The sequence below is a fragment of the Ptychodera flava genome, chromosome 5 (assembly GCF_041260155.1).
Source record: "Ptychodera flava strain L36383 chromosome 5, AS_Pfla_20210202, whole genome shotgun sequence".
Taxonomy (NCBI): Eukaryota; Metazoa; Hemichordata; class Enteropneusta; family Ptychoderidae; genus Ptychodera; species Ptychodera flava.
The window spans coordinates 18,956,787-18,973,002 of NC_091932.1; the positions used below are offsets into that span (position 1 = coordinate 18,956,787).

The 16,216-nt window shown below is 37.1% G+C and overlaps 1 protein-coding gene and 1 long non-coding RNA gene across 2 annotated transcripts in view; both read right to left on the reverse strand.

The window, feature by feature from the left end:
• Positions 1–15,417, reverse strand: part of LOC139132630 (uncharacterized) — a 41,981-nt gene extending 26,564 nt beyond the window's left edge. The window contains exons 1-4 of the mRNA XM_070698901.1: positions 15,406–15,417; positions 12,315–12,402; positions 10,862–11,509; positions 9,745–9,882 (exon numbers count right to left, since the gene is read on the reverse strand). Of these exons, the coding sequence (XP_070555002.1) occupies positions 9,745–9,882; positions 10,862–11,509; positions 12,315–12,402; positions 15,406–15,417 (886 nt within the window). The remainder of the gene's footprint in view (positions 1–9,744; positions 9,883–10,861; positions 11,510–12,314; positions 12,403–15,405) is intronic.
• On the reverse strand, positions 3,550–5,314 carry LOC139132522 (uncharacterized). Its single transcript, XR_011552338.1, has 3 exons — positions 5,101–5,314; positions 4,140–4,231; positions 3,550–3,627 (listed from the first exon to the last, which is right to left on the reverse strand). It is a non-coding gene; the product is annotated as an uncharacterized lncRNA (long non-coding RNA).
• Positions 15,418–16,216: the final 799 nt, after the last annotated feature.

Below are 16,216 nucleotides of genomic sequence, written 5' to 3' on the forward strand. Positions count from 1 at the left end.
AATCGCGATAAAAATCATGCAATTTGTTACAATAATTTTGATCCATCCACATCAAAGAAAAATAAGAAGACTGTTCATGTGATAAATATATAATCCCATGGAATTTTTCTCTGTTTGACGTCATCGTATACTCGTGTTTTTCGCGGAGCTGCACAACTTCTCGCCTTCGGCTCGAAGTTGTACGGCTCCGCGAAAAACACTCGTATACGATGACGTCAAACAGAGGAAAAATACCATGGGATTATATATAAATATATATATATATATATATATATATATATATATATATATATATATATATATTATACATACATATATATATATATATATATATATATATATATATATATATGAGTCAACTGACGTCTAAAGAGATATTTTAACGGTGAAGTGGTCTATTATATTTATTTAGTTAATTTAAAATGTGCATATTGATTCAATTCAAAGATTAATGAATATATAACCAAGAAATATTTAAATATTGAGGATGTTCATGCAATAAAACGTCATACATTCGATAAATGTCATAAAGTATAACCACTGTCTTCATCAAGTTTACAATCGTTGTGGTGCTATCATGGTATATTATTGAGTTTTGTGTTGTCCAATCCTTTTGGGGTCGGGAAATTATGCATGTATATACAACTGATTGCTTTTAAATTCCTAGACGGAACAAATATCTTATAGGCCAACGTTTCCACTACCCAGAATATCAACAAAATATCAACACTATAATATACTAGGGAATGTTCAGCTATGCATAATTTGTGCTATCGTAAATAGCACATAAAAGAAATGTGAAGATTTAGAACGAACCAAAGGGTACATTGTGAACACGACCATATATAAGCGCAGAGAGAGAGAGAGAGAGAGAGAGAGAGAGGAGAGGAGAGAGAGGAGAGGGAGAGAGAGGAGAGAGAGAGAGAGAGAGTGTGTGTGTGTGTGTGTGTATGTGTGTGTGTGTCATGCAATAATTACGTAAAAACAACATGACTGGAAACAGGAAACCAATGAACACCTATGTGACATACTCTGACATACCTTTGTGAAAGTACAAAACTGCATACAACGATATCACAACTGTTTTTCTAGTATTATGAACACTGAAAATATTGAAATATTGAGTTAAAAACTTTTATGACTTATTCTCCAATGTGTATAGATATTATTAATCATGCCATTCAATGAACACGATTTGAACTTATTTGGGAGAGATGGATCTTTCAGTTTTTTCAAATTTATCAAAAGTGCTAGATGTCATATTGTTTAAAGTTGCAATATTACCAATTGTCCATAAGAACAAGTGTATTGTGAACAACAAAAACTGATGACCTTACATTTGCATTTTAAACAAACATTACTACACTATCCGTCCAAGTTTGCCAAATTAGTGGCAATCGTTTTAAGTATATATTAAGAGATAAATACTCAATGATATAGGCCAATACTCTGACATACTTAAGTGAACGTACAGCGATATCACAACTATTTTATAAAATGATGATACTAGGACAGTTACCACCCAGACAAATACTCCCTGACAATCTTTTTTGCGGCTCCACGAAAAACACGAGTATACGATGACGTCAAACAGAGAAAAATACCATATTTTTCACATGAACAGTCTTCTCATATTTTTTTTTGACGTAGATGGATCAAAATTATCGCAACAAATTGCATAAATTTCGTCGCGATTTGTGTTTTGCTTACGCGGATTACTTTCATTTAAAGAGTAAAGCGGCCCGTCATGCAGGAGATACTTTCATTCATAAATCCCATCAAGCTGAAATTTGCTATATCAAATGGTATCTCCACCAACCAGACATACGGATTCGGTCACGTGAACGTGTCAATCATTGTCTCACGCTGTACACATGCCAAGGCATGTGGGCCATCGGCGGACATAGCTTCACCGTGCTAGCGACGGATAGCCATAGTATTCAGAGTTATTTAGAATATTTACAAATAGATTTATAAAGTAAATGCAACGAAACGATCGAAACAGTAATTCTCATTCTCAGAGATGCCGTGGCTTTCAAAATATCACACAAGTTTACGATCTTTGCGAGCGCGGAAAATTCCGTTCGATGACACACTCATTGAATGTTTGTGCCCATAACGTTGCCGGCGTCAACGGTGTCTGCATGCCGGAGTCAACTCGTCAATCCCGATCTCGGTCGTCAATGTTTTCGTCTCACGGACTTTGATGTTTGCAGTGACACATATCTCGCCCGTGGATACATCCTAATTTTGTTACTTGACGGAAACTCTGTTTTGAGTGTTGTCTGAGTCAACTTAAATTCGAAAGAATCCTGAATTCGGTCGTTCAAATCCGTAAGATTAAGATTTCGTGTAATAGTATAAGTGTTTTGAAAAATGTCTTGACCTCAGAAACTTCAAGTACATGTTCGTGCAGGGTCATTTCAAAAGTCCACTCACTTCACTCTGTCCGAATACTAGTATTGTATTTTCATGGTTTGACACAGAGGCAGAAGAAAGACCTTTTCGGCAGTATCTTAATTTCATTCAGCCAAATTCACAATTGTTCGTGTTTCGACATAATGTTAGAGTAGGTCATTTAAAAAATCCACTTGAATATACTATTAGTCAAATTTCAAACATTTTTATTTCAGGCACAAAATCACTGGCGGTTGTTTTAAGACTGCACTGACTTCAGTCTTTGGTTTCTCAAAAGTTATATGTTCTGAGACACAGTCGCAATGGGTTATTCAAAAGCGCCTTCACTGCAGTCAGTCAAACGTCAAATATTTTTGTATTTCAGCACAAGATAAGTATGAGTCATTTTACTAATTCCTTCACCTCCCTCAATCGTTTTTGAGAACGCAGCCTAACTGTGTTGTGTGATTGTTTTTGTATCGTTCTGTGTCTATGTATTTTTTGCGTATTCTTAATAATTTGGTGTATTGTATTTGAGCCACATCCTCTTTGGGATGAGTAAAGGTCTATTGAAATGTTGAAAGTTAAACACAAAGTACACTTTGGGGAAATTTCACGAGTACTCAACTTTAATCAATCGAATCTGCAATTTCCATGTTCCTGAGGAACTTCAAAATGGTTCATTTAAAGATGCCTTCAAAAAGTCATATTAAATATTTGTATTATTTGTGTCAGAAGTGAGCTAACTCCCTTCAGTTAATTTTGAATGTTGTATGTTTATTTTATGCATAAAATCAATTATGGCATTTAAGAAAGACCCTGACTTATCCAATTCCAAATAGTCCATGCTTTCCATTCATGTAAAGATACTATAAGAATATATTAATCAATAAAACATGTAATAAATACACTTTAATAGGTTATAAATGTCAAATATGATTGTAAACATATTGCAGAAAGATCTGAGCTAAGTTAATCCTAAACCGGCTTCAGTTACACTAAGTTCAGATATTGAATCATTCTCTTTAAGGCTGTATTTGTGGCCGAGCGGTTTTTAATGGTGATGTCTTCGCTAGGTGACTGGGTGGCGCGGGTTGCAAGTTCGAAGCCGATCGAAAATCCACTGTATTTCATAGTCGTCAGCTTGATGATTCATTTTTTAGTGGTAGCGAATGTTGTAAGATGATCACACAGACACAACGTTGAATTGATATTGGATCTTGATGATACCTGCAAGAAAAATTGCGTGCAAAAACTGAGCATAAGTCCGTATATTACAAAAGATAGCAAGTCACTGACAGACAAGTGTTTCATTTACATGTTCTAGAATGCTGACATGCAATCGTTTACATACATCTATTGTCAACCATGATGTAATTACGGTCAATCATATAATCATCGCTGTTCGTTATAAGATCTTGAAAAGCAATTGAATGGAACTGTAGAATTACAAATATTTACGCTCTCTGTAAATATATAATGCAAGTTCACTACATAAATGCCACGTTGGTTCGTGCCTAGAAGTTATTTTGGCATTCCACTGTTAATCACCAACCATCACTTCCACTTGACCCATCTATAACCATTTGGAAGCAGTATATGAACGCAATGACTAAAACTAAAGGTAAACAAAAAGTAGTCTCTTGGATACCCTTAGTGGGTAACAGCGAACAAATCAATGTTTGAGAGTACACGTACAACTTTACATGCTAAATAATGATGAGGTTTTGACAATACTCTACCTTGCATCCATGGCTTTCCCAGTTGTTGGTGTCTTCATCATAATAGCTACATCTATGCTGTGTTGTTGTCATTGCAAACACTATGCCATGATCTGAAGTACAAGGAAGACGCAAACGCACTTTAATGTGGTTTTATCGCATGGCAATTTGAGAGAAATGGGAAGGGGTAAACAGACAGACAAACAAAGAAAAATACAAATACAAATACAGATACAATCATTCTGACAAAGAAATTTGTTTTCCTCACCTGACTCTATGACGTATTTGAGCTCTAAAACGATACTTTACAAACGGCACAATTACGAATATTGATGTAAATAACCATCGCCATCACTAAATTAAGTCTCATGATCAGAAAACCATTTCCCACTCTGTGTGTTATAGTTATCAGATATCTATGAGATTTTTTCAGTGTATAATATTCGGAAGAGTGTCTTCTTGTGAGCCTAGCTACTACTCTGGCAACATTTTATAAGCAATCGTATGTTTTTTAACAGTATCTCGGGTAAAATTAGAATTTCAGCCCAAAAATCATTACCATAACAACAAGGGGCACAAAAGCGGACATAAGCTTCGCTTATTGAATCCAAGATACGAGTTTCGATAGGCTCTAGGAAAATAAATACACTTCAAAATGCTTTGTTCATTCTGAGCCAAAATAATCACGTTGACGCAGAACTTTACCTTAAACCAAACAAGTTATGATACTGATCGTGACAGTTGTATAAATTTTCATTGGAATTAGAATTTATCAAGTCGCAATATATTTGAAAAACAATTGGCGTACGTCTAAGGTAATTGTAGAACTCAAAATTTATACTTAGTATCATGAATCGTTATCCAAAATTTGTCCCCGCTTCATTCGATCTGAGGATATAAGTAATGTGACTGGAGTCCCTGTGTATCAGATTCAATTACTTACACGTTATCATAAATTCTTGAAAGCCATGATAGTACCTACCGTAAAATAGGTCAAACGTTACGTAGTAGCTTCCTACTCGGGTAATATTTCCTTCGGACAGGAAAATATTAGTAACTCTCCCGTCGAATGCTTGTTCACTCGAAAATTCTACTCCACTGTGACCGTTTGAATTTCTGGCGAACTCAGATGACACATGAAATGTGGTGTTCTCATGAACAGTTGCGGATCCTTCCAGCATTATTTGTATAGCATGGTAAACCTTCATCGCCTAAAAGTTTCCACAATAGAAAAAGATATATCAATAGAAAAAGCCACCGAAATAACGAGGGAGAGACAAAAACAGAGAAATTGGAGCTGAAGGCAGCGTTACCGGTGCCAACATGTAATGTAGTCAGCAATAACGGCAATGTTTTGTCCATAATTTATAGCATAGAATGTTTGGCACAGTAATACTTCATATAAAAAGTAGCAACGGTGGTGGTCTAGCCTTATTAACCAACCAACAATAAGGTGTATATTATTAATAATTACTGAAATGTAGCTAGTACATCACAAGGTGCGTAATTGGCACGTAAAATGATCATGCTTCCATTGAAATCACCAAATAAGTGATTTTTCTTTACAACTATGATTACCAAGGAAATGTAGGCACATTTATAACATCATACTTACGGCAGTGCAGTCTGAACACTTTCACCGAGCGAGCGTTTTAATTAGTAAATAGGGCTTTCATAAGCACTCTCCTTAGTTGGCTCATTTTCGGCCATAAAGGTCTCCCGACTTTGTTACTGATAAGGTTAGTGAGAGTACTTATGTTTGGGATGGACTTCAAAGCATATGCTCTACACACGAAAGTTCGTATAATCTACTCAGATGCGCCCAAGTCGTTAATGTGCCACGGTCGCTCGAGGAAAAATAGTGTAAGCTTACGGCCTGGATACCAATTCAAGTCAATTTAACTTACGAATTAGGTAACTTAGTCAAGAATTAAATGATGCTCTGTGATTAAACGTTCCTTAATTTTGGCATTGGTTTTCACGTTGTTTACACCAATGATGAAAGCACAGAGGTACTGTAAGACCATTTTGGTTTGATGTATGTGGCATGTTCAGATGACTACAAAAGAATCAAGGATCCAGGAAAACCGTCTCGCCACTTCAATATCTGTAAATACTCTACCTCTCGTGTAATTTGGACTACATAATTGACGTCGACATCCATTTTGTATATTTCCGAGCTCTCCTTTTGAGGCTTTGAAGTTAAATTCATGTTAGTATAATAATGGTAGTATATCGCATTTTTGACGGAGATAAATTTTTGGCAAGGGTCATGCATCTGAATTGAGCAGGTCTACTGCAGCTGGCAGATGTTAATTTTTACAATCATTCGAAAATACGCGCCTAAACAGCGATTGCATACAGCCATAAATCTAGAAATCAAAAGAATACACGGGGGACGTATAGAAGTAGCGGTGGAGGAAAGATTCAAAATCAAAGGAGTTTGAGTCCCAAATCAAGACAAAACTACCAGAAGCCTAGGTCCCCGACAAAGATTAACAGTCAGGCTTTCGGGTAAATAGCTGATGCTTTAGCAATTAAAATATTTATCGGTATTGCTAATATACAGGCTGAACTATGAAGGACTGATACCATGCTGTTGACTACAATATTATGAACGCAATTTAATGAATGAAGAAAAACAGATTAGGCAACTATACATGTTCGTACCTTAACCTCGCACGTATAACGTGTAACGGCATCAGTGGTAATGTACTGTCCCGTCAATATGCTCTCATTCAGTGGCGTTTGACGATTGTGCAGCCATATGCCTATGTCCTGTTGTGTATCGCGTACTGGAATTAATGTATTGTATTATTATTGTACTTTAACTTCCGTTTTTTAACAATGGGTGATCAATAATCGCAGAATTTTATCAAAATGGTTTTGTATTAAACTTACAAATTAAAATCCGTCCCACACGATCTAGTTGATATCAAATGTTATAATTTTTCACGAGAAATGTGCGTTTTATTTAGAAGTCTACGAATCATAGGCCCAGTCTTAAAATGAGGGTACACTGTCGATAGATAATTGACTTACCTTTCTTCTCTTGACCATCCTGATTCTTGAAAGATAAAGTCAATATATCCGTCGTAAAAGGATATGTCGAATTTGTTATTTGATGTAGATTGTTACGGAAACCATATACCTTCGTGGATGATAACAAAAGAAGGTGTCTCATGTTGTAGTGGTTGAAACTGAAACGTGAAGGAGTTCAGGATCCTCTCTCCAGTGTTTTCAATAAATAGTTACGTGTTACTGTTAACTATTTGCGAGTCCGGCTTTCATCTGACGTCCGATATAAAAGAAACTCCCCCAACAAGTTCAGCGTCGTCGCTTTGCTGTTTTGAAAAATTTACTTAGTGATACCCTTGTGTAGAATGCAGTGGCGAACAGGAAATAAATCAGTGTATGCCTTGGACGATTAACTTGTGCAGTACTTACTAATGGTTGCTTCGTTAGATTCGGAATGGGCTTCCACTAGCGCAGAAACATTTTGCATTACTTAGTTACGGTGAATTCAGCATACATTTAAGGCCAATGCAACCTGTCTAAGGGTATTTGTTATACTTACTTTTTGGTACACGTATTTTTGCAAGGATTTATTAAGTAACTAAAGTCACTAACGGAACTGTATGAGCATCAGTTGACCAAATTAAATGGCAAATTAAAGTGATCAACGGCATGATTACATCAACGAGTTAACTTTCGCTTTTTAAAAACCTTTTGATATGTTTTCAATTCCGAAGAGGACGATGCCGGAGGATTCACACCCTTGATTGATCCCTGTCGATGCAAGCATACCTCCCGATATTCGCATTACATCGTATACGGAAAAATTGAGAAAAGCTTGGAGTGATTAAAAATAAATTGAAAGTTCATGATTGATTAATAGTATTTGATTGTTTTCTAGCGTTGGTACGAACAAAAAAAAATCAAGAAATTATGTAAGCCAATGACACCGCTTGTTCATAATTACAAAAATCAAACTTTCACGAAACTTGTGTTATATCTCTGTTTCTGCAACCGATAGGATAATAAAATATCTTAGAATATTTTATTTTTTTCCAAATAAGACCATGCTCCTATAACAATGTTTACATCAAATTTTCTTGAAATGACACTTGCGAATAGAGACGATAATGATGACAAAATACTTACTAAAACGATTATGTTGACTCTTTTTACGGCGTATTTTAGTATTACTTTTGATATCATTGGGCATAAGTCCGGTAAAAACCAATAATTAGTGCAAGTTATTGTTGCAGAGTACTGCAGGGAGTAAAGTCCCCATATCCTAAGTCCAGTGCACATGTGAACTCAATAGATGCAGTTCAGGATTAGAACAAAGTAACTACAACAAACTCAATAAGTACCGGGGTGGGGGGGGGGGGCTCTGATTGTATGATATCATTAATAACTGAAGCATTGATTTTTGGGGGTTTTTTTTAAATAAAGGTAGAATGCACACTGATATTCGGACTCCCACATTTCCACTCTGTTTTTTTCTACCACTTGTGAAGGCTCTTTCAAAGCTGTTGGAGTAAGAACAATTTCAACCCCATTATTACCGTACAATATTAGAGTTTCTCGAAAATCGAAAATTTTACTTTTATCCATTAGATGGCGCCCATTTGAAATTTTAAATATCGGTAAAAGTCAGGTAATTTAAGTAATTTGTTTCTTTTGTACCAAGCTTTGCATAAGGACCCCTGATTCTATTCTCGATGGGTAAGAAAAAGTCAAAAGTTTCAATTCGGAACATTTGAGCAAAAGTGTAATTCCTTCACTTTCGTGGCTCACACTACCTTAAACAGGATATTGAATACTTTGCCTGGAGAGATCAAATCTAGCTCTTCACTTCTGTCATTCAAAAGAAATTGCAAGTGCAATTTTCTTTTAAATAGTTGGGATAATCTTACTTTTATGTAATTTTTTTATTTGTTGTTAGATTTTTTTTTACTTGAAGCGTTTTTACATTTTTTTTTAATTTTCTTTCAGTAAAAACGTTTTCTTCCTGAATTATTTTTAATGTAAATATTGTAAATTTTGTTTTACTCGACTCTGTGTGAGAAGAGCCTCAGGCTCAACAGTTTATCGAGTTTAAATAAAGTCTAATAATAATAATAATAATAATAATAATAATATACAATGCAGTCCACTTACATTAACTTAATATTTGTTAATGCAAAGCTCATGCAAAGTCCTTGCTCAAATTATCTAGGGTTTTTTATTTTAGGTTTTGGAGTGTAAATCAACCATACTACTTGCAATAAGACGTTCAGTCGTTTTGTATGTGTATCAACGAACACGTGGCCGGTATATGCAAATGTACATGTACGCATGGAGCGCTACTCTAAATGTAAAGATCGAAGAACATCTACATAAATCCGACGCCAGTGAGCAACAGTACAATATTTATGTACCTGTATGCCAGCCACTTTACATAGCATTGTCTTCCAACAACATTCCTTGGTTTTTTCCCGTTCCCAATACCTTAAGGAAGTTAAGGTTGAAGCTAACACTTTTCTTATATATGAGTATTACATTTCTCAGAACAGTACTTGACATTGTGATTAAAATTTTTTTCAATATGATAATGCAAATAAAACAACAGTACTACCTGGGTTCTGACATCTGTGAATATCCTGTGCCTCGATTGGAGAGAATGACCGATAATAAACGTAAAGGTCACTTAGTGCTACTGTTGCTTTCTTCGCTGAATTATTTCGGTCATCGTTCGCGGTGCCAACACAGAATCCTGAAATATATCATGACAGAACCCTATTACAAATCACGGCTTGTAGCATATTCTGAGGTGCGCTTGCACTTGATGTTGTTCTATTGTTATGTTACAATAGAAAACACAACGAAATGGTTCCCCATGCGACGCGTTTCGACACCTTAAGTTCGGCGGAATGATTTGTACCAAGTTCCTACTTATGTTGGCAGGTGTGAAGTATGATACCATTGATTTCTCATTGGCTAATTGTGTCACACCTCCTATTCTGATTGGGTAAATTGTTGTTTACGGGTTTAAGTCTCAAACTAAAGACTTCTGTATTTGCGGAGCAGGTCTACCTCAAGCCTTTTGCGGTAATCTTGGAGGGAAAGAATAGTGCAAAAGAAATGTACGTGTTTCTATAAATTACAGGCTCTTTAAAACGCTAAATTATTTACAAACACGTAGAAATAAACAAAGTAGGATAAAAAACACAGTTGAACTTTTATTATTTCTCGAGGGAGCTCAAGCCTGTACGGGCCGACATTCGTCACGAAAATTGCGAAAACACCCTCAACATACTTTAAAATATTCAAATTCTTGAGCTGATATAATGTAAAATTTCGCCCTTTTCGTTAAGGGCCTCAGAGCTACACTATTCCCAGTCATCATCATTGTAATCTAACAGAACACAGCCTACTTCATCATAATCGTGTGACTGGGCATAGTATAAAAGTACAGCCTAGTGTTATCGGTTGTATTTTCGAGCATCGAGCCAGCGACGTGATGACAAAGATACTCGGAATATCTGTGTTAACGATCTTGTCAATATTAAAATGCGCAAATGAGCAACTATCTCCCGGAACAATCTACGTCTTAAAACAAATGGTGGTGTAAAGTTTGTTTGATGCTAGTGTCGTTCAATGTTGATCATGTTTACTATTTACATATTGTATAGCAATATGAGAATATTTAGATTAATCACGATAGAATCTGAATATAATTTCACAAATCATACCTGTAGCTGTAAAAGTATCCTCTTGAACCTCAGTAGCTTCCTCGTGCATCGAAGCCGGCAAGCCGTCGATGTAGATCGTACCAACATTCGAAGGACTGTCGTATACGAAGATCGCATGGAACCACGTGTCGTCTGGGAATGTAGTCTTGTACACAAAGTGTTTGAGGTAATTAGCGGTCGTTGCAGGTGTCATGGTTTGGAACAAGATTCGAGTAGACTCAACAGACACGCTGAAACCCCTCCCGCTTGTGGTCTGGCCACCCGTACTGAAGACGAACCGCTCTGTGTTCCTATTACTGGCCACGTTGCAGCGAAGCCACATTGAAAGCGAGAACCCGGATTTACACCGAGAGACGTCTCCTAAGCAAGCACTACTCACATCTCCAAAATTGACATAGTCATCTTCAAGCATCACAGCGCATGACTGGCCGGTTTGTCGTTGGTTTGATGGGTAGGTATCCACCAACAGAAGTAATGAACCTCCTATTTCTACTGTACCCGACATGGGTCCCGCATACACAGGGTCATTTTCGTAAATATATTTTAATGAAACTCCTGAACATGCCGATGGTTGTTGCTTGGCATAAGCGTCAGATCTACCTGAAAAATCCCAGGCGTGATCGGGACTCCCGAACGAATTACTACAATCTGAAAGAAATAACAATTTAAAACTAAGTGCAAGAGAATGTCTAAATAAGACTGTCTAGCTTCCGTCTAAGATAAAATTACTTTACTATTTACCTCCCAATAAGGCTGCATCGAGGAAAACATCGTTCACTTCGTGCCAAATAGATGACTTTGTGAATATATTTCGTTCGTTTCTGTTTGTACGTTTCATTGCGTCTGCAAATACGTCACGGCAGAACAACGTGTGTAGGCAGGATATTCTAGAAACGAAATTTAAATCACCTCAACTCACATATTCTAGCAAATAAGTCAAAACTCATTCTCATTTCACTTGTGAATCAGTAAACTATTTCTTTGACTTAATACAGCGACCGTGAACAATTCAGTTCTTCAAAGGCCAATGCCGACACGGGCGAATACGTATTACTTGTTTCCAAAGTGACGGAAAATTAACCGTAGAAAATGAAATGTTCGAGCCAAAGGTAACGCGACAGCGAGACATTTACTTGAGATATTTATCTCTATATTTACCTGTATAATTACCTCCATTTTTGCCTCAATATTTAGCTCGATATTTTCTCTTATAAAAAGCCTAAGAAGCAGGCTTTGTGTTCAAGAAGCGAGATGAAATTAAAACATATTGGTAAAATTACCAGTTATCGGGAAACAGTGAAAGTTTTGAACATCCAAAGCCATCAAAGTTCGTATTGGTTCGTTCATATGGATGATACATGTCAACAGAATTCCTACGCATGCGCACTTGACAACGAACATTAGCCCTCCCACGAAATAAAATTCACTAAGCCGACAAGTTACTGTTACTTACCGGGGTTTGATGTGTCGAAGTTTGTTACAGGCAAGGCACTGACCGTGACGAAAACTTGTGTTATCAGAATCGTTGTCAGCGAAAAACCCTGCAAAAAACACAAATATCTCAGTAGAGAGAATAACAAATTAATCAAACTGAGATAGAGTTGTCCCAAGACCAACGCTAACTTTGGTATGTCGTTACTTTGTTCGTGCTGTTGGAATACGCGACTTGATTTGGAGCCTATGCAATTTGGATAGTTGAATGCATAATGAGCAAGATGTTAATTGTCTTCTTCAATCAACGATATAATCGTCAACACAATAAATATCAAATAATTTATAGTTTGATCTTGATACATTGTAGCAGAGATAGTTCTCTTCGGTGATTCACAACTGCCTATACTTTTTAGACCGATCTGCTAAAATTACTCTTACGTTATTCAAGAATTTATATGATATACTGATCGGTATGTGCCACGTAATTGCCTTCCAACTGACTAGTGAACACCTCTTATATGCTGAGGTACCCTAAAATTATTTTAACGGTGAACACCCTTCCCATACTATCCCCTCCCATTTGTCAATTTTCTCTGACGATCTGCCTCGCATCAAGGCAGCCGTTTACTTTCCTTTTCAGTGTGCTTTAGGAAAACGACAGATATTGCATCAATATCTCTGAGCAAATTAGAAATCATTCGTCATTTACTGTTGATGCCCGTGAATGGCTCTACAGTTATTTTCTTTGATCTGCAATCGCTTGAAAACTGCGATTGTTTTTTACCAGGTACAACATGTATTGTCATTGTTTGATCATGCACAAAAGGTGATAAAAATATAGTGTTCTATGTCATTTTTAAACTTTTATCTACTGCAAAATAAATTGAAATTCCTCTCTGATAGCACCATTACACACATCAATTTCTCAAAATTTTCTACGCAAGAGGGGGATACCCCCTGTCTCGTGCTCTCTCCTCCCTTTGGATGTCCTAGGTCATTTTCTAACAGGTTTACGTTGTTTAAAAAAAATTGAAAACACCCATCAGATTGAACCAGACTGCACTATTGCACTCATCAATATCTTAAAATGGTCCACGCAAGAGAGGGGACACCCCCTCATCAACTCTTCCCCTCAGCCTCACGTTTCCTCCCCTGTACTTTCAAATTCTTCCCTGTCCTATATCCTAGTAAACACCCTGTCATGTATAAACAATACTGTGTGGTTGTATACTGGTTATAGCGTGAGCTTTCACAAACAACCGATCAAAATGCGACATTCCAAAACAGGGCACAATCGCATACAAATGAAACAAATCACATTAGTTAAGGCAAGACTTGACAAACAACCGAACAGAAACGACGCTTTAAACAGCGTCTTCGAATTCGACACAATGTTGAACCACAGACAACATAACGACGCAGCGACAGCGTCTTCAAAACATTGTAAACATTTTAACACCGTTGATAAGTATTACATTTATTGCTGTTTTTTATTACATTTATGGTTGAATTTCGATACTTTATGGGTGCTTTATATCACAACTTTGTTGAGGTTAATGTGCCCCCCCCCCATCTCGACATCAATCAAACACTTTACCGGTATATGCAGTTTTTACTGAGTAGAAGTACCTGTCAGTGACAGTGGTTTTGTAATAAAAGAAACTGATTAAGAGATTAAACATCCGTGATTTGTGGTCATGTTTCTCACAAAAGTAACAGTTACCGTTATCATGAGGGACAAGCCGTAACATTCATGTCAGTTCACCGGTGAAACTTGATTATCAGAGAGAGAGAGAGAGAGAGAGCGAAAGAGAGAGGAGAGAGAGAGAGGAGAGAGAGAGAGAGAGAGAGAGAGAGAGGAGAGAGAGAGAGAGAGAGAGCGAAAAACATGTGTGACTGGTAGACCATTCAGTTTATAAATGAAACCAGCGAATACAAGAGACTCCTATGTAAGACCAAATACACTTCGTATCCAGGTACTCAACAGTGTCACTTTAATATGCTGTTCGGCGTCGTTTCGTCAATGCTTACTCGATATCACCTAAAAAGGAAACCATCTCCCTAGATCTAAAAATGTAATCAACTCTTACAAATGATGAGAGTTGTCTATTCCCGTTGGACTTGTGCACGATGAATTGAACGTTGTGAAAGACATAGGAAAAATAATGGCAAACAAATAACTATTTTACAATGTATATGAGTCGGTGTCGTCAATATAATTTTGCCCAGCACTGTTTGTACACTGCTGGATATATGTCGTGACTCGTGTTCTGCAAACGTCGCTCAAACGAGCAACAAACAAAAAACCTATCTTGGTATCCATATCGCTACTTTGCCCAAGGATAAACACACTGTTCACTGTTTTAAAAGAGAAGAAGCTATTATCAGGGATATTTTCGAGGAAACACATAGATGTAAAATTATACGACACTGAAGGGTCAATCATCATTAAAGTAGATAACTCATTTCCCTGATTACATGTAGGTTCTGGGACAAAAAGGTATAATGTCGAAGTGATATAGCGCTTTAGGAGCTATTAGAAGCGGTTCATCCACGCACACCATTAACACCGGGTTTTCGTGTTCGTTGGGAGAGAGCAGTTTCACGTCTGAGGTGAGGTGAGATGTATTTTATTGCTTGCCTTATACTGTACCATGATATATAATGTGTCGTGCTCCGATTGATCGGTGAGCAGAACACAACAATCTTCTCACCGTTTGACCCGATATATTAAAACATTTTATGATTTGCACGGCACATCTACATCGATGTGCAAATATAAAGGCGAATACACTGAGAACTTTTAAGTTATTTGAAAATTATAAGGTAAAGAATGTATTACAATCCATTTTACATATCACTGGGCAGAGTGACTCTTGATTAGACGTATTGATACCACCTGACTAGAGTCGAATGATCGTACGAACGCTAAAATAAACGCGTTGTGCTATGAATGCTATGTACGCCCGCTCTGACGTGTTAAAAGCAGTGTTCGCTTATCAACTAATCAAAATTACGGTTACATATTCATGTCTGTATTTGTGGTTGATAGTATGTTACGTTTGATAGAGTCACAGAGTAAGATAGACAGAGTGGCAACACTTGCATACCTTTTGTTCCATGGTCGTCTCGGTAGACTATTGGCTTTTCATATTAAAATGACCTTAAAAGGTGTTAAACTTTTTGGAGGCTTGGTTTGTGGTTGATAATTACATGAGATTATGCGAAACATACGACGAGATGGCATCGTACTGCCAGTCGCGTAGCAACCATAGTTACTTTGTGAGCTCTCAGGCCAGAAACACTGCCTCACGCCAATCAAAACATAACAAGCCAGCAGTTTCATAAACATGTCCTTTCTTGGCGCACGTGTAAAAGACGGTATGACTGACCGTAAACCATTGAGTAAAACCAGACAGTATCGATAAAAGACTTTCAAATTTGGTTCAAACACACTCATTATATATTCATAAAAATATGAGAGGAATTTTTAAAACGGTAAAACCCATTTTCCTGAAGCTCAAAACACTCCCGTTTTCGCCAGCACATCAATTCCGATCAGCACCACACGACAACAACAACACAAGCTTTGTCGAACAAACTTTCGCTTAACAATTGGTGAAAATCCGAAAATTACCGAAGGGTGCATGGTCGGCACTCTTCGGAAAAGAGAGCCAAGAGCTTCGTGAGGCGAGGCAAACATGGATTGCTTACGTAACCGCTTCACGCCTTAAACAATAGCTGTTGCCACCCTGTCTATGATATTACGCTGTGATAGAGTATTGTATAATCGCTCACCGTGCATGGACGCGACATTTACGATCACGAGTGCGGCTTTTGCAGCGCTGTTTACCTTTTCGCTTCTGAATAATGCACGATGTAATAATACGTATGATCTTGACACGTGCTTTCGCTGTGATG